General features: G+C 38.9%; 1 protein-coding gene across 1 annotated transcript in view; it reads right to left on the reverse strand.

The window, feature by feature from the left end:
* The window catches only part of LOC127419767 (segment polarity protein dishevelled homolog DVL-1-like), a 63,793-nt gene that overhangs the window by 27,429 nt on the left and 16,818 nt on the right, over positions 1-19,546 (reverse strand). Inside the window, exons 2-4 of the mRNA XM_051661476.1 lie at positions 15,569-15,638; positions 9,159-9,280; positions 1,021-1,139 (exon numbers count right to left, since the gene is read on the reverse strand). Coding sequence (XP_051517436.1) covers positions 1,021-1,139; positions 9,159-9,280; positions 15,569-15,638 — 311 coding nt within the window. The remainder of the gene's footprint in view (positions 1-1,020; positions 1,140-9,158; positions 9,281-15,568; positions 15,639-19,546) is intronic.

Below are 19,546 nucleotides of genomic sequence, written 5' to 3' on the forward strand. Positions count from 1 at the left end.
TTTTTATGGTTTTACTATACAAATACCATAGTTTAACTATGGTTTTACAATAGTAATATTGCATTAACCATGACTGTTAAGCAAACTTTTTTTGCAGAAACCATGATTTTACTATAGTCATATTGTAGTCACTATAAAAAGTAAGTTAAGTAACCATGTTTTTTTGGCGGAATAGATTTAACTATAGATTAACCATGGTAATTCTTGTGGTTATAATGGTTTTACTGCAAATACCATGGTTTTTGTTGTAAAACCATAATAACCACAAAATTATACATTTGATTACCATAGTTTTCATTTTCCTGTATTATTACTATGGTTTTAATGTTAAAATATGGTTACTATAGTAAAACTTTGGTAAATTTATGGTAAGTATTGCGAGGGCATGCAAAACTATTTCAGAAAAAAATTGCCCTTTAAGGGTCCGCCCTGTCCTCTAAGGGTCTCTGTACGGATGTCCCTGGTGCAAGAAGAAAAATACAGCTAAAGTAAATAGGGATAGATGTTGTTTACCTCCAAAAACAACATAAAAGCACCATTATGCTTTAAGTACCGGTAAAGCAGTCCATACAATTTTCCAAGCCTTCTGAATCCATATATGATAACTTTGTATGAGGAACAAGCCCAAAACAAGATCAAAGCCAAAAATATTCCCACAGCTGTCAAATCTCATTCACACTGACGCCTATTCAAACTAGTGTCGCATTTGGTTACGAGACATGCAAAAGCCAATGCGTGGCAGACGCATCATAAATTTTATGTATGTCCATGAGCTTTGAAAACTGTGGCGAGGGGAAGATTTTTAATGAACAATGACTTAAATGTCAGCTAAAACATTCATGGCCATTTTTAAAGCTCGACAGCATTTTTTGTTGTCTCAAGTCTGACTAGGGAATATTGCACTCACCAGCCAGACATTCATTACCTGGAGAAAACACCTTGGGCAGCACTCACTCTTACATTATTACAATACCGTTCTTCAGAAAGGGTCTGTTTTTCTGAGACTTCCAAGACACTCACACTCATTTTCTCGTGCCCTCCTGCGTGCCCGCTCTCTCTCCCGCTCTCTCCGTTGACTCTGGAGAGATTCTGTCCCTGTCTCCGTGTCCAATCCATCCTGACTGCTCACAGCGTTGGCACTAGTACACACATACATATACAGAGAGACAGAGAGAGAGAGAGAGAGAGAGTTATATGGTCTCAAAACCACCTCTATTATGCTAAGTCACAATACAGTTGGCCACAAAAGTAAAGAAAAACTTTTCTGGGAAGACTTCTGAAATTAGGATTGCCTACATTCAATTTTTATCGCCAAAAGACATTTCATCATGTAGGGGTTTGTGATTTAAGACTGCATTTTCGGCAACTGTCACTAGTTAATAAAAGCTTTAGGAGTAAAGTGCGTAGTAAAGATGATTTTGGGTTAGGCTGGGGATGCACTGCAGCCCAAGAGTTTCAGATCCTGCAGGGCTGCGGTTGGGATTTTTTGGGCCTCAGAAAAGCAGGTTGGTGAGGGCCAGAATGCAGTGTGGGAATCAATATTTGTCTGCGGATATGCCAAGGGCTGGTTATTCTAGCAGAGTGGGTAGAATGCCTTTGCTCGGGGCAGAAAAGAAACCTAAAGCTGGTGAGAATATTTTGCTCTTCTCTGACTCCTGACTTTAGATGCAAAGATGTTCACATATGATGCTACATCAGAAAAAAAGCTGGACAAGATTCAGGTCAAGAAACAGACAGATTGACAGAGAGATTCAGTAAAACACAAAATACAGTGTGTCCCAAATCATAGTAGGTTGAAAACAGTACGCCAAAGATGCCTGGATGGTGTCTAGTGGATTTTCAAAATGGACATCCATTCATGCTTTTTCAGCTGTTTCAGCTGTTACATTTTTTTATTTGAAGAAGATTTCTAAATGTTTAATACTAATATTTAAGTAATAAGCATTTCTTCTCAACTCTGTGGGTCCATACAATGCAAGTGAATGGTGACCAGAAATTTGAAGCTCCAAAAAACATATAAAGGCAGCATAAAAGTAATCCAAAAGACTCCAGTGGTTAAATGCATGTCTTCAAAAGCGATATAATAGCTGTAGGTGAGAAACAGATCAATATTCAGATCAAAAGTCCTTCTTTACTATAAATTCTCCTCCCTGTCAAGAAGGTAGTGATATGCACAAAGAATGGAAATAGCCAAAAGCAAAAAAAAGAAGAACTCTAAGGAGAGAAGAGAGTGAAAGTGGGACTTAAACATTGATCTGTTTCTCACCCACAGCTTTGATATCGCTTTTGAAAACATACTTTTAACCACTGGAGTCATATGGATTATTTTATGCTGTCTTTATATGCTTTTTGGACCTTCAAAGGTCTGTCACCATTCACTTGCATTGTATGGACCTACAGAGCTGAGATATTCTTCTAAAAATCTTTGTTTGTGCTCAGCAGAAGAAAGAAATTCATACGTGGGTGAGTAAATGATAAGAGAATTTTCATTTTTGGGAACAAAGACATTTTGGAATTTAATTTTATGGAAGAAAGATGTAATGAAAGTAAATGGTGACTGAGGCTGTCAGTCCCTAACATTCTGCCTTTTGTGTTTCAAAGAAGACAGAAAGTCACATCGGTATGGAACAACACGAAGGTGAATAAATGATGACAGAATTTTCATTTTTAGGTGAAAAATAACTTTAATGAATAATGAATTTAGCTAGATGTTAAAGCTTACATTCAAATGCAAACAGTATGTGACAAAAAATGTCAGTAGTATGAAAACAAAGTTTTTCTGACGTGAAAGTGTCCCCCAAAACAGATGATGTCTTTCTACACCTTCAAAGTACTGTATGTGCTTGCTTATCACCACTAAAGTACATACTGTACTTCCATTGCATGGCTGGAGTTGCCAAACTGGACAACAGCCACAAAATCTCTCTATATTCTATTCATATCCATTCAAAAGCTCTGTCTTTTCAGACGTAAATTTCCCAGATTCCCAGACACAGATTTACCCATTTTTCTTTCAAGTTATAAGTAAAACCAGTACACTTAAAAGGTTTGGGAGGTTGCTGTACCAGTTTTGCATTTTTTTTTCAAGTCATTTTCAACTATTACAAAGAAAAATATGATCAGTTATCATTCAAGCTGTGGCGATCTCCCAAGACTAAATGTGTTCCTGTATGGCTCAATTGGTAGAGCATGACGCTAACAACATCAAAGTTGTGGGTTTGATTCCTAGGCAACATGCATACTGCTAAAATGAATGCCTTAAAAGCACTGCAAGTTGCTTTGGGTAAAAGCATCTGCCAAATGTAAATAATTAAAACAGATGGCTCCAGTTATTAGTTGAAATACTGTCACAGTCCTGTCTCAATTAGCTCCAACACAAAGCAGTGTGCTAATGTCTCTCTCTGCTGGAGGCAGCTTGTTATTTCACCAGCATGACTGCAAACTTAAGTGTATTTTAACCACACAGAATATAAATAAATAAAAAACCCAAAAGCCATATGTGAAAGCACTATGAAATATTAAAGGGACAGTTAACTCCATAAGCCTAATAAAAATTATGTCATAATTTACTCACCCTCATTTTGTTCCAAACCTGCATGGCTTTCTTTCTTCCATGGAGGGGATTTTTTTTTTAAATGTTGACAATGCTCTTTTTTTTCCATACAATGAAAGTGAATAGTGACTGAGGCTGAGGTCAGTCCCCTAACATCTCCTTTTGTGTTCCACTGAAGAAAGAAAGCCAATACAGTTTTGGAACAACATGAGGCTAAGTAAATGATGACTAAATTGTCTGTCTTTCTTTAAATGACTAATATATATGATTATTTGCCCATAAATATCTTGAGAAATTTAGCCAAATTAACAGTTTGAGTAATCGTCTATCACACACTGGTATTAAACTGCATTTAATGTGTTTAATGCAAATCTTTCATTCTCTGTCAGTGTGTGTATGTTGTATCTAAAACTTCTATGGTGCGGTAGGCAGACGGTTGCTTCAATCCTGGGAGGAGATAAAGGCAGCTGTGACACCCAGCAGAGTCTGCGGGGCAACAGAGAAGGGTGTTTTTAATGTCTGCTAATCCGGCTTAGCTGCTCAAGGGATGGCCGATAACCTACTCTCCTCATCCTTCCAAATTTATTCACCAGGACCAATGAATAATGCAGCACACAAAGAGAGCAGGCAGGGTATAACATTAGCTTATTTACTGATGCTTACAGTGAGGCTTTTATTAGGGTAATGAGGGTGAATTCGTGCAGGAGAAACACTGGGAATCTGTATTAATCTCCAGTCAAATTGGCCAATGGACTGTTTTGGGGGGATGTATGAGAGAAAAAGATGGAGATGGGAGAAAGGAGGTCTGTGGCTCGCTTATATATGACTTGCCACTAGATGGCGCTAAACGCTGTATAAAATCACTGGTGAGAATTCTCAGAAGGCTACAACTCACCAAAACCCACAAAAACAGCCAGAAAGTCAAACATTAGATAAAGGAAAAGAAGGACTTTCACAGATTGAACAGGTGCAGTATAGATTCACAAAGGCGGTTGCAAAACTCGTGAAGCTTGTGGATCTAAATTTAGTCAGATCTTTAATAAGAACAAAGAGAATACTTAATCTGTGTGTTTGCTGTTCTCAAAATCTTCAGCAGAGGCAAAACAAGCTGTTAATTTAATAACTTATAACTACCCACATGGTATCTGTATGTTAAAGGGAATAAACCTTAAGACCTTTCAAGACCAATTTTATAACAACAGAATGGAAAAAGACCCACATAAATTAATTATACAGTAGGTTACTAATAGGGAAATACAGTTTTAAACTGTATAGCTTTCAAAGGTATTGATACTGTAGCCAATATTTTTTAGCCTTGTAATGATTAATTTGTCTTTGGCAAATACAGTTGTCCGAGATAATAAAAATGAGAAATCTTTTAAAAATATACTTTAAAGTTGAAGTGTGTAATTTATGCCCACAAATGCCACCAAACATAATTACAAAAATAAACATCGTTTTTAAACACCCTTCCGAATAATTCTACCACTGATCAAACAAACAGATAGTCCCGCACCCAATTTATGCCATTGGTTGAGTCAATGTTACTGTGCCAGGCTGGACGGGTAGCTCAAAACAAAGGAATCTTTATAGCGCCAAAGAGACAATGTTTACAATTTTCAAAGAAAATTAACCTACAAAATGGCTTACTTATAGTTGTCCCCGCATATTAAGCTTGGATAAAAGAAAGTCCAATATTTCAACACTGAAAATGTTCACTTCAGCTGTCAAGTTTGCAGAAATGTCATATTTGTGTACATGGTGGTTTCATTTTTAAAAAACATTTATAGTATTTTCTACAAAAAAATAAAAATAAAAGTGGTTAAACCATCAAGTAAAAGATATTTAAATACATGTGAGTGTACACAACATAATCATTAATAAAAAATAAAAAATAAAAAAATAAAAACATTTTACAAGGAATACAAATATTTTTTAACAAATATCATAGATATTTGAGTCACAACTATATAAAAGTTTTATTAGAGTTACTCCATTTGACCTAAACAAAATGTGCCTTTTCATACAAATGTCAAAATATCTAACAATAAAAAATATTCATGAGGGTCTTAAGGGGTCTTCTCTGTTTTATGGTCACATGACATAAACATTACACAACCTGACTTTGATATGTGGACAAAAGTTTTTCAAAATTAATAATATATAAAAAAATAAAAAAAATGTACTGATAATTTTTTAAAGAAATAATAATACAATATTATTCCAAACTACTTATGCCAACATTTTTCAAGAATTTTAGATTTAAATTAGACTTTTTTTTTTTTTTTGTCTCACACCACTAGACTCAGAAGGAAATATCAAAATGACTTTGAACACAGAAATTGTTCATAATAGAAGAGGTGTATTTAAGTTATTGTTTCGTGTAAATTGCATTTTTGATTTATTTTTGAATAACTTGATAGCCCTGGACTAAAAATTAGCATCATGTCATTGACAAATGTACTATTTTGAGATGATTTAAAAGTGTTCATTTTCTTAACCATAAGTTTGGATTTAAAATGCAGCAGAGCACCGTGTACCACAAACAAAAAGGTGATTATTGATTCTTGTGCACAGCTGACAGAAAACAAGATGTGCTTCAATATGTGTCTCCTTTACGTCCTCAAATGTGAAAACTCAAACAATTATTATTTGAGACTTTACAGGATTTTTACAAATATATATTTAATACTTTATACAACCTTACATTTTGCAAAGTGAATAAAAGTATTTTATTCAGAGGGATTCAAACATTTTAGAGGCTTGGGGAAGCGACAGTGAGAGAGTGGGCAAAATTTCAGAGAAAAACATTGCCAAGCAAATACTCAGGGCAAGTCTGGCACCAACTCTGAATCTTTTTCTAAAAGTAACATGCCATTTCATTCCATAATTCCAAAATGTGTTTTATTTTTCTAAATTAAAATTCTTTTTATATTCCTGTCCATTTCAAGGTTTAAGACATTTTATACTTTTTAAAGACCAACAGACACCCTGATCCCAACTCTGCAAACCTTCTTCACAGCTCATGCAGTGTGTTTTCAGTGCCCAAGCACAAACTGATGCGCTTACTGCAATTATCATTCAGGAAATGTTTATGTTTTCATGGCTATAATTGGTATTGGCCCAACAATATGAATTATTATTTGGGCAGCTGTGTAGTTAAGGCATAGTTGGTTGGCCACATGAGCACACAAATGCTGGTGAATACACACAAACACACACTTGAGGTTTGTGGGGCAAACATGTGTCTCATTAGAATGCAGCCCAAGAGACAAGAGCTGAGTTTGGACTCTGATTCACACATGTGGCTCCCGGAAGGACAACAAGTAGATCTGCCCTCCAGCTGGAGAACAGACATCTGCTACTGCTGTGACTGTGGTCAGGAACTCACAACAAATTAAATCAAATCAGTGGTTTTGTAATGCTTGTCAGTGTGTGAAGGTTCAATGAGTTTAAGTTCATACACACATTTGCAGATGGATTTGCATGTGTGCCACATTTAGCTAGATAGACAGACAGATAGATACAGTTGAAGTCAGAAGTTTACATACACTTTAGCCAAATACATTTAAACTCAGTTTTTCACGATTCCTGACATTTCGAATTATAGTAGAAGAATGATTTATTTCAGCTTTTATTTATTTCATCACATTCCCAGTGGATCAGAATTTTACATACACTTTGTTAGTATTTGGTAGCATTGCCTTTAAATTGTTTAACTTGGGTCAAACGTTTTGGGTAGCCTTCCACAAGCTTCTCACAATAAGTTGCTGGAATTTTGACCCATTCCTCCAGACAGAACTGGTGTAACCGAGTCAGGTTTGTTGGCCTCCTTGCTCACACACGCTTTTTCAGTTCTGCCCACAAATTTTCTATTGGATTGAGGTCAGGGCTTTGTAATGGCCATGCCAATACCTTGACTTTAAGCCCTTGAGCCATTTTGCCACAACTTTGGGGGTACGCTTGGGGTCATTGTCCATTTGGAAGACCCATTTGCAACCAAGCTTTAACTTCCTGGCTGATGTCTTGAGATGTTGCTTCAATATATCCACAAAATGTTCCTTCCTCATGATGCCATCTATTTTGTGAAGTGCACCAGTCCCTCCTGCAGCAAAGCACCCCCACAACATGATGCTGCCACCCCCATGCTTCATGGTTGGGATGGTGTTCTTCGGCTTGCAAGCCTCACCCTTTTTCCTCCAAACATAACTATGGTCATTATGGCCAAACAGTTCAATTTCTCCAAAAAGTAAGCAAACTGTAGTCTGGCTTTTTTATGGCGGTTGTGGAGCAGTGGTTGCTGAGCAGCCTTTCAGGTTATGTCGATATATGACTCGTTTTACTGTGGATATAGATACTTGTCTACCTGTTTCCTCCAGCATCTTCACAAGGTGCTTTGCTGTTGTTCTGGGATTGATTTTCACTTTTCGCACCAAACTACGTTCATCTCTAGGAGACATAATGCATCTCCTTCCTGAGCGGTATAATGGCTGCGTGGTCCCATGGTGTTTATACTTGCATTCTATTGTTTGTACAGATGAACGTGGTACCTTCAGGTGTTTGGAAATGGCTGCCAAGGATGAACCAGACTTGTGGAGGTCCACAAATGTTTTTCTGAGGTCTTGGCTGATTTCTTTTGATTTTCCCATAATGTCAAGCAAAGAGGCACTGAGTTTGAAGGTAGGCCTTAAAAAATATCCACAGGTACACCTCCAATTGACTACAATTAGCCAATTAGCCTATAAGAAGCTAACTGGCTAATTGCCTAAAGGCTTGACATAATTTTCTGGAATTTTCCAAGCTGCTTAAAGGCACAGTTAACTTAGTGTATGTAAACTTCCAACCCACTGGAATTGTGATATGGTCAATTAAAAGTAAAACAATCTGTCTGTAAACAACTGTTGGAACAATTACTTGCGACATGCATAAAGTAGATGTCCTAAACGACTTCCCAAAACTATAGTTTGCTAATATGAAATCTGTGGAGTGGTTAAAAAATGAGGTTTAAATGACAATCTAAGTGTATGTTAACTTCTGACTTCAACTGTAGATAGATAGATAGATAGATAGATAGATAGATAGACAGACAGACAGACAGACAGACAGATAGATAGATCAACATAAAGTGTTTTGATTCTTCCTGGTAGCCAAATTTGAGATTAACTGAACTCATTTAACCACTAAAAATCACCTTAAGACCAGTTAAAAGTAATTTGCAAAATGTCTCAGAAAGGTGATCATTTGTTTGCAGATGCCAATTGGTTTGATATTTTGTTTCTAATCATAAAATTCATTTAATTCATTCATATACAACGCCTTTTTGGGGGCATTGTATATTCAGTTGAGTGCACATTTGCTTGCATGAAAGGTGCAGCAAAGGTGTCAGGGCCCATTAAGTTACTAATAAGTTTAAGATGAAATTTAATAAAATTTTGATGAAATTTGCAGATGTCAATTCATTTGATATAGATTTTTTTTTTCAGAATGCAAAGAAATGTATGCATTTTAAAGTGTCCAAATACTTTTTAGGGCCACTGTATGTGTCCTTATCTGACCTTACTGGTGTACTATGTGACTAAAAAGTGTGTGCATGACATATACTCACTGGAAGGAAGGGGGTCTGGAATCTCCAATCCCTCCTGTTCGCTCCAAGGGTGGCGGCAGCTCTTTGTGGCTCTCTGTACATTGAGATCCTCCATCTGAGTGTGTGCTCTCAGCCACCACCAACTACAGCCAAACACACACACACACACACACACACACACACACATGCATGTATATATATACAATGAGTCACAAGAGCTTCAGGAAGAAACTCTCCAGACTGACTGTTGGCCCTGCATTAATAAGTGGACCAGCAGAAGGAAGAGAAGAGAGTGCATTTGTTTTAGTGGACAGGAGTGTGGAAAAACTGAGGTATACGCTAGGGCTGTCAACAGGGCTGAGAAACTAAATTCTAATTTTTCATTGAAATATTACCAAAATTCAAATTATAATCGAATTTTAAAGACATTATTTCAGGTAGGGGGAAAATCTACAAGACATCTGATATTTAAATCAACGTTGTCTCCTAAATCCACAAGAGGGAGCATCGAATCAATATAAGTGCCATAGTGCTACCACGGACTTAATCTTCATAATACAGGTGGTACCACAGTGTTTTTCATTAAAACAGTTGTATGTACATACCTAATGCTTATGCAGCGAGACCCTCATAAGAGCAAGCTAAGGGATAGTCAAGATACAACCACCAAAGACCTCCCCAAAGGGGCTGTTCACTTCGAACATGTCTGCCTTTTTCTATGTAAGCATGTGCTTGACGAACGAATTTGACTGTTGTGCCACATCTAGAAACATCCGTGTTTGTTATACTGTCTGTTTTAGCCCAAGAATACAATTGGTCTGAACGGTCCGTAAGTCATTGTCAGTGCTTGGCACACATCCAAAATTCTAATGCTCATTTTTATCTTAAATTCAACAAATATTCAACTTTCTAATTTCGAGTTTACAGCCTATATGCAAAGGGACTTTCAGATGTGGGACAGTGTTTTCATAGTCCAAAAATTGGGCCAGTTGATATCTTTGTTTATTTGTCACTGTTTATATTTTTTAGCACTCAATTCACTAAAGGAATCATGCAAATTAATTTACAGAGCAATCACGCTCAAAACGTTAGTGTTGAATGCAATTTGCACAGTGCAATTCTCAGTGTTGTGGGTCGGTTCTGCATGTTAGGTTGCAGACTATGCAACGACTACGTAATCTGTCAAACTTTACTGTGATTGTGTCCAGAAACCTGAATTGGCTGTTTAAAACTTTAAAAAAGTGCATTATACTACACTCTGGATATGTGCCCGGTAATTATGTTATTCTCCATCATTTGTTGAATTACTGCTGCCATGATCAACAGAAAATGTACACAAAAATCTCTTTTTAATAGAATTCTGTTTGGGGTTCATAGAACGCAACAGTGCCCACCCACTTTTTCAGCCATCGTGGTTTAGGAAGTATTTTTCCCATAAATATTTTCCATAAGGATTTTATAAAATCCTTCAAAAAAAAAAAGTTCTAAGCCATGAACCAAACCAACCAGTGGAGGTGAATCACAGCATTACAAACTTGATGTAAAGCAGAAAAGTATTTTCAAATCAGACAAAAAGACAAAAGTACAGACACAATGACATCTGGCTTCACTGGAGGAGGCCGTCCAGCTGGCTGAGGACTACATGGCGGCGTTTCCGGGAGGCAGCGAGCCAGAGACTCTTCCTTCTTTCTCTCTCTCTCTCTCTCTCTCTCCCTTGCATCTCAACCCCTCCCCTTTCCGTCCTGTTCCGGCTCCCCGGAGGTGGGGAGGAACCCCGCCCAAACCTCTTCCCTGACCTAGGGGCTCTTTTCTTTTGTCTGTGTCCCCCACTTCCCCTGTCTCTCTCCACTCTCCCCACAGGCATGGTAGGGAAGCCTGGGCCAGGCTGTTGGGGCTGCAGGGAAGCCAGGAACTGATGGAGGTGGGGACGGTGGTCCGGATCCCTGACACTCCGCAAGTCGCCCCCAATCGGGCAGGGGTGTATCGTATACCGGTGAGTCTAAAAGGGGATACATACCAAGTTTTGGTGGATTCAGGCTGTTCTCAAACCTATATTCACCAACGCTTGGGGCAAGACGGTGCACGGATAAACGGGTGAAGGTACGGTGTGTGCACGGGGATATTCACATGTATCCGGTGGTTGCCATTGAGATACTACTCAGGGGAAAAGGTATAGAGTAGAGGCCACGGTTAATACCCGCCTCACCCATCCACTGATTTTGGGAACGAATTAGCCTGATTTTAAGAATTTATTAAGGGAAATATGTGTGGATGGGTTCTGTAAAATGTTGTCTCGGTGTGTGACATGCAATGCTATGGCTTGAGAGGTGGTGCCAGGCCCGTCTACGTCTGCTCTGTGTCAAGATGACGCAAGAGGGGGAGTTCCTGTCCTTAGGGGGTTCCCTGAGGGGATTTCCCTCAAGAGTAGTCATGCGATGAGTCCCTCAAACACGCGTTTGACCAAGTGAGAGTCATCGATGGTCAACAGCTCCAGCCTGGCGTCGCACTCACATACCCATATTTTTCAATTATTAAAGATCGGTTGTATCGAGTGACGCAGGACACTCAATCAAAAGAAAATACAACCCAATTATTAGTACCGAAGAGCCGTCGGGAAACTATAACTCACTATAATCCAATGGCTTGCCATATAGGTCACGAGAAAATGCTGAGCCGAATAATGGCCTGTTTTTTTTGGTGGGGCATTCATAGGGACGTTCGTAAGTGGTGTGCGGCATGCAGTGAATGTCAGATGGTGAATCCACCGGCCACCCCAAAAGCGCCATTGCGCCCTCTACCGCTGATTGCGGTCCCCTTCTAAAGAATTGCCATGGACCTCGTCTGGCCATTAGAACGGACCAAACATGGGCATCGCTTTGTATTAGTTCCGGTGGACTATGCAACGGCATATCCGGAAGCAGTGCCCCTGCGCAACATCTCAGCACATAGTGTTGCAGAGGCACTCTTCAGAATAATCTCCCAAGTGGGGATTCCAAAAGAAATCCTCACTGATCTAGGCACTACATTTATGTCACGAACTCTACGCAAACTCTTCGAATTGTTAGGTATTAAATCGATTTGCACCAGTGTTTACCAGCCACAAACAGATGGGTTGGTGAAACAATTTAATTAAACCAAAAAAAAAATATGATTCGTAAGTTCATACACAAGTATGCTAGGAATTGGGATAAGTGGCTCGAACCTCTGTTATTTGCAGTGCGAGAGGTCCCACAAGCCTCCACAGGTGTTTCGCCATTCGAGCTGCTGTATGGGTGTCAGCCACGCAGCGTGCTCGATGTCATGTGGGAAGCTTGGGAGGAGGGACCTTCAAGCAGTAAAAAGTAAATTCAATATGTTCTTGATCTTACAGCAAAACCCCACATTTTGTGTCGATTAACACAGGAAAATTTGCTCCAAGCTCAGGAACGTCAAAGCCAGCTCTATGACAGGGGCACTCGACTATGGGAATTCACACCGGGAGATAAAGTGCTTGTATTGCTGCCCACCTCCAGCTCTAAATTACTCACCAAGTGGCAAGGGCCCTTTGAGGTCACACTGTGAGTCAGAGATCTCAATTATGAGATTTGGCGGGGGCCTGGGTAGCTCAGCGAGTAAAGATGCTGACTACCACCCCTGGAGTCACGAGTTTGAATCCGGGATGTGCTGAGTGACTCCAGCCACATCTCCTAAGCAACCAAATTGGCCCAGTTGCTAGGGAGGGTAGAGTCACATGGGGTAACCTCCTCATGGTCACTATAATGTGTGGTTCTTGCTCTCAGTGGGGCGCGTGGTGAGTTGTGCGTGGATGCCGTGTAGAATAACGTGAAGCTTCCACACGCGCTACGTCTCCGCGGTAACGTGCTCAACAAGCCACGTGGTAAGATGCATGGATTGATGTCTCAGACACGGAGGCAACTGAGATTCGTCCTCCGCCACCTGGATTGAGACGAGTCACTACACCACCACGAGGACTTTGAGTGCATTGGGAATTGGGCATTCCAAATTGGGGAGAAAAGGGGAGAAAGAAATGGTTTGGTGAATGGACAGGCATGTCATATTTACCACCTTAACCTCTTAAAATCATGGAAGGAGGCGGTCCCTGTGGCTTTGGCGACAGTAGTTCCGGAGAGGACAGAGCTCAGGCCGAAGGTGACTCTCAAACCAAATTCATTCACCCCAGTCCCATGTGAAGACCACCTCTTGCCGTCGCAGCTCACAGAAATGGCCAAGTTGCAAGCGGAATTTGCGGATGTGTTCTTGCCTCTCCCTGGTCGCACGAACCTCATAGAGCACCATATCGAGACCACCCCGGAGGTGGTCGTTTGTAGCCGCCCCTATCGCCTTCCTGAACACAAGAAAAGGGTTGTTCAGGAAGAAGTGGAGGCAATGCTCTTGATGGGCATAATAGAAGAGTCGCACAGCTATTGGGCCAGCCCGGTGGTTCTGACACCTAAGAGCAACGGGACGGTCCGGTTCTGTGTAGACTATCGCAAAGTGAATGCGGTGTCCAAATTTGACGCATACCCAATGCCTCGGATTGACGAATTGCTCGATTGATTGGGCGTGGCTCAATTTTATTCAAAATTGGACTTAACAAAGGGTTATTCCAGTCTCCCAAGAAAAAAATGCTTTTTCCACACCGTTTCATGACTCTTCCGTTCGGTTTGTTTGGGGCCCCAGCCACATTTTAGTGTCTCATGGACAAAATTCTCAGACCACATACAGCATATGCCGCCGCATATTTAGATGATATTATTATTTATAGTAATGACTGCCGGCGGCACATGCAACATCTGAGAGCTGTACTGAGGTCACTGCGATGGGCGGGACTCACGGCCAACCTGAAGAAGTGTGCAAATGGGCGGGTGGAAGTTCCACTTGGGTCATGGGCAGGTGTGACCCCAGGTTAACAAAACTGCAGTGATTGTGGCCTGCCCAAGACCCAAGACCAAAAAGGAGGTAAGACAGTTTCTGGGGCTGGCTGGCAACTACCGAAGGTTTGTGCCTAGTTACTCTAGCTTTGTGGGGGCCACTTTTACATGCTCCTAATTTCTCTCTCTCCTTTATTTTGCAGATGGATGCATCCGACAGGTGGCTGGGGGCGGTAAACTGCACCTTATCTCGGTGTTTGGAAGCATTTTAGGCTTATTTAAGTTCAAAGCTTGTTCTCTGCTGTCCATTAGAAAACTTAGTCAAACATAGAAATGCTGTGCACGCGCAGAAATGCTGTCTGCACGTGATGAGCAGAGCAAAAGGCATTTACATTTAATGTGGATGTTTACATGGATACAGACAAGGATGTATTGCAGCACTGATATAAAAATGTATACTTATAAACTGAGGTCTTAAGAGCCCATAGATACAGAATCACCTTGAAAATGACTCCATGACACAGACAAGCTCACGTTATCACAAAATCGCCAAAACTTACTGCAACATGCTTTCTTAAGTTGGAGCTGTAATTTTAATCTTGAAATATCCGCTTGTCTTTGGTGTAAAATGAAGGCATTGCGTGATGAAAGAAAGTGCTTATTTTGAGCGCGTGCTGCGGGATTCAGGAGTGATGAGCTCGACTCGAGTGACAGAGCGCTGCTGTATGTTCCGCTGTCGTAAAAGTCCCATTAATAAAACTCTCAAGAAATTACACATTTAATAACACTCATTGAATTAAAACCAGTAATGTAACAACAGAAACGTCACCCATTGTAACGAAGTAAAAGGTCATGTTTTTCTTTAGAAATTTACTTGAGTAAGAGAAAAAAGTGCCCACAATTAGACATTTTTTCCAAAAAGTTACTCAAGTAAATGTAACGGAGTAAATATAGTGTGTTACTACCCAGCTCTAGGAATAATGCATGCAGATGAATTGTTAACAATAAGAACAGAAACATGAGTTAAGGAAGTAAATAGAATAAAATTAATTTTGAATTTATGTTGACTTCAAAGATCCCTTGAAATCAGAATTGGAGTTCTATTGCTTTTAGTTCATATTAGCTTTGATGCCATCGATACACTTTTGTACTCCTTAATGTTGACACAATTAAGCAGATTAATTTAGCAGATATATATGCATTTCAAATTTACAGTTTTGCTCTTCCAGGACAACGGACCAAAAATATTGATGACATCTTGCACTACACAGATTTTTGTCCAATCAAATGCTCTCTAGAATGATAATGCCCCTCCCCCTAATACCAGCTGCCACCGAAGAGCAATAGCATGTAGCAAATCATGGTTCAAGGCAGTGACGTAAATTAAAGGCAACTTCTTATTCCAATAGAAAATCCGTCAACACAGGAAAGAAAACTGCGCTTGTCAAGCCATTTCATGGGGTCTTTAATGCATTAGTGTTTATACTTCAAGCTTGATATACTGATGTTTTTGTCACAAGTCTGTCAAAGAGAGATAGGGTCACTATGCATTTCACTTACCCAGGCCACCACTCTGCCGTTGAAGCAGGGAAGCTTAGCGTTATCATCAAAAATTTCTTCTTTGACGACTCTGCGGGAAAAACACAAATGTCGTTAGGGACGCTGTGAGAGACCAGCACCCAGGATACCACACCAATGTTCCCATCCATTTGCAAAAGCTGAGGCATTCTAAAAGCATGTCACGCTCAAACAGTGGAATTTTCCACTTAGCTCTCAACTGCTGGCCGCTCATGATGAGAATATTGAATGCCCCTGTTGACCAAGTTCATTGAAAACTACTCTGTTTTACATCTTGGCCTCATTAGCACCTCATGCACATTCTGTATAACCAACTAAAACTGCAATTGTTAGCAGATTAGTATAAACAAGATGAATGAAGATCTAATATTATTGCACTGTGTGTGTTATAAGAGCGAGGGTCTGAACATATACAATTGCCCCAAAAAGTATTTCGATATTTAAGTCACACTTTAAAATGTCTGAGTTTTATTGCATTACGTAACAAAATATCAAATCAAAAGGCATCTGCAAACAAATAATTTGTAGTCCTTTTCTCTGAACATTGAAAAAAAGGAACATAGCTCTTTTGAAAATACTAAACCAGAACACTTGAAATCAACTTAATGCATTCTGAATACAACTAAGAACATAATTATATTGCATAAAGTCCAAGTGATATTCAACACAGTCATCAAAAAGTAATAAGATCACATTGCTAAGAAATGTTCAAATAGATTCAAATTTCTAACAGATGGTGTGTACACAACATGATTTTTCTGCTTGCTCAATTAACTTATTTCAAATGAGCTAATGCAACACAATTCTTTAGCATTTGGGCTCAACTTAATTTTACTGTGTACAATCCATCTATGTTCATGTAATCCAATTGTGTTGGGACTATTTGAATAATATTTGTTGCATCAATGTATTGCTGGATTTTTAATGGATGGATGAAGTCAGAATATGTTGTTTATTATTTAATTATTTATTCATATGTTTTCAATATTTAACAAAATGTTAAACAATATTTATTAATTTTATTAACAATAATCTTTTTTTCTTTTTTTTACATTAAAAACAAACTTCTTTGGGCAAAATGTTTTGCTTTTATTGTGTTTCTTGCTATATTTCTTTAAAATAAATTATTTGTTTTAAATTTTGTTATCTAATGTATTGACATTTTTTTAGGTGCAGTTTGTGTCCAAATACTTTCTGAGGCCACTGTATAAATTCAAGTGAGTGCACATTTGTATGTGTGAAAGGCTCAGCAAGTGTGTCAGGGTACAGGAGGTTATTAATAGCATAAGTGAGTGTGTTAGCACTAACTCTCAGTGTGTCCATCCCAGGCTGTAAATTCCCTACAGAAATACCATACAGTTACCCTTTAACCCTCTGAGACATGGTTCAGCATTCACACACCTGCTGGCCTCCTGTCACAGTACACAGGCCTCGCCCATACATACTTACACATTTCTTTCTTCTGCTAAACACAAACGAAGATTTTTAAAAGAATATATCAGCTCTGTAGGCCCTTTCAATGCAAGTGAATGGTGATCAGACCTTTAAAGCATCAAACATCACATAAAGGCAGCATAAAAGTAATCCATACAACTCCAGTGGTTTAATATATGTCTTCTGAAGTGATGCAAATGCTTTGGGTGAGAAACAGACCAATATTTCAATCCTTTTTTACTATAAATATCTACTTTCACTTTCAGAATGTTAAAGTGGATATTTATAGTAAAAAAGGACTTAAATATTAATATTTTTTTAACCCACACCTATCATATCACTTCTGAAGATATGGATTTAACCACTGGAGTCTTATGGACAGGATTGGAGAGTAACGGAATACATGTAGCGGGATTACGTATTTAAAATACAAAATATAAGTAACTGTATTCTACAGTTACAATTTAAATCATCGATAATTAGAATACAGTTCATTCAGTTACACGTATTTTGATTACTGAAGAGATTACTTTGCATTTTATTGTCATTTGTTTCATTTAATATTTAGTCCTTTCAGATGGAAAACATCTAGACATATAAATGATGCGATCCAAAGTGCATTTGAGCAGCGGTGAAACACTTTCTTATGATGTGTTACATTCTTTCGAGCAGACAGAGAAGTAAGTTTGAAGTAAGTTTGGAGCAGAAGATATATAAATAAACCTTGTGTAAATTGTCAGCTTTACGCTAAGCTAAAATGCTATTTCTAGCCATTTTACATGCACGTTACCAGGCACGATCATATTTGTTTATCAAGAAAATTCACATTGGATAATAATAACTTTTTTTCTAGTAAGATCTTTGATATTAGGGCAGAAATATTCTTGATAATAATTTTGGTATTGTTTTCCTGTAAAAATATCTAAAAATCCTTAAAACAAGATCAATTTGATTTATCTTGTTTTAGAAACAACACTGCATAAAATATTTAGGTTTTTCAGAGAATGTATTTTTAACATGTGTATTTTGTCTTACTGTGCTGGCAGAGTTTTTATAGTCAAAACAAGTGAAAAAATCTACCAGTGCTGAAGAAGTAATCCAAAGTATTTAGAATACGTTACTGACCTTGAGTAATCTAACGGAATACGTTACAAATTACATTTTACAGCATGTATTCTGTAATCTGTAGTGGAATACATTTCAAAAGTAACCCTCCAAACCCTGCTTATGGATTACTTTTATGCTGCCTTTATGTGATGTTTGGAACTTGAAAGGTCTAGTCACCATTCACTTGCATTGTATGGACCTACAGAGCTGAGATATTCTTCTAAAAATCTTCATTCGCTGCTGATACAGTTTTACTCAGCAGTCATTGAGTCTGTCCTCTGCACTTCAGTAACTGTCTGGTTTGGTTCAGCTACGAAATCAGACATCAGAAGACTACAAAGGACAGTTTGGACAGCTGAGAGGATTATTGGTTGCCCCCCTGCCCACCCCCTTCAAGAACTATACACTTCCAGAGTGAGGAAAAAGGCTGGAAAAATCACTCTGGACCCCACTCACCCTGCCCACTACCTTTTTGAACTGTTGCCTTCTGGCCGACGCTTCAGAACTCTGAGCACCAGAACCGTCAGGCACAGGAACAGTTTTTTCCCTCAGTCTATCCATCTCATGAACAGTTAAATTGCCCCATTGAGCAATAACTATGTGCAATACACAGTTTAGTCTTTCTTATATTTATCTAACACATCCAACCTCTTCTGCCATTTCATTCCTCTGAAAAAAAAAAAAAAGATAATAATAATAATAATAATTTGCACTGTACATAACAGATTTGTATTAGATTTGCATTACCCATGTGTATGTGTGTATCTGTACGTATGTGTATAATTAGATTTTATTTTTTATTTTTTATTATTATCTATGTCTTGCTGCTGTGTTTGTATTGTTTTTGTATTGTTGTACACTGGAAGCTCCTGTCACCAAAACAAATTCCTTGTATGTGTAAGCATATTTGGCAATAAAGCTGATTCTGATTCTGATTTGTGTTCTGCAGAAGAAAGAAAGTCATACACATCTGGGATGGCATGAGGATGAGTAAATAATCAGCCAAATATCTGTATCAGTGCATCCCTAAGAATTATGTCATTTTAGAGACTTACAAAACTACAGCAAGGCCAAAAAAGTATAGACAGAGTGTCACGTCTAGAGAAATTCCAGCATCCTGCCATAATTACAACATCTTCCTCTCCACTCCTCCAGAACTTCCAGGTCACCTCACCCACATGGCTGTGAGACTGAGTAGGTGAGTGGAGAGTGACGGAAGGATGATGATAACACAGTCTTGTGAAAAGAGCTACAGAACAGGCAGAGTTTCTGCAGGCTGCTTGAGAGCCCTGAGCTCAGCACAGGAAACTGGGGTGTAACTCTAGTCATGGGTAGGAAGTGTTTGGGTCCTCTCAATAGCGCTCTACAATATACAGCAACATTTAGTGAGGACCGTGGGGGTGACCCTAAGGAAGTGTG

The sequence above is a fragment of the Myxocyprinus asiaticus genome, chromosome 29 (assembly GCF_019703515.2).
Source record: "Myxocyprinus asiaticus isolate MX2 ecotype Aquarium Trade chromosome 29, UBuf_Myxa_2, whole genome shotgun sequence".
Taxonomy (NCBI): domain Eukaryota; kingdom Metazoa; phylum Chordata; class Actinopteri; order Cypriniformes; family Catostomidae; genus Myxocyprinus; species Myxocyprinus asiaticus.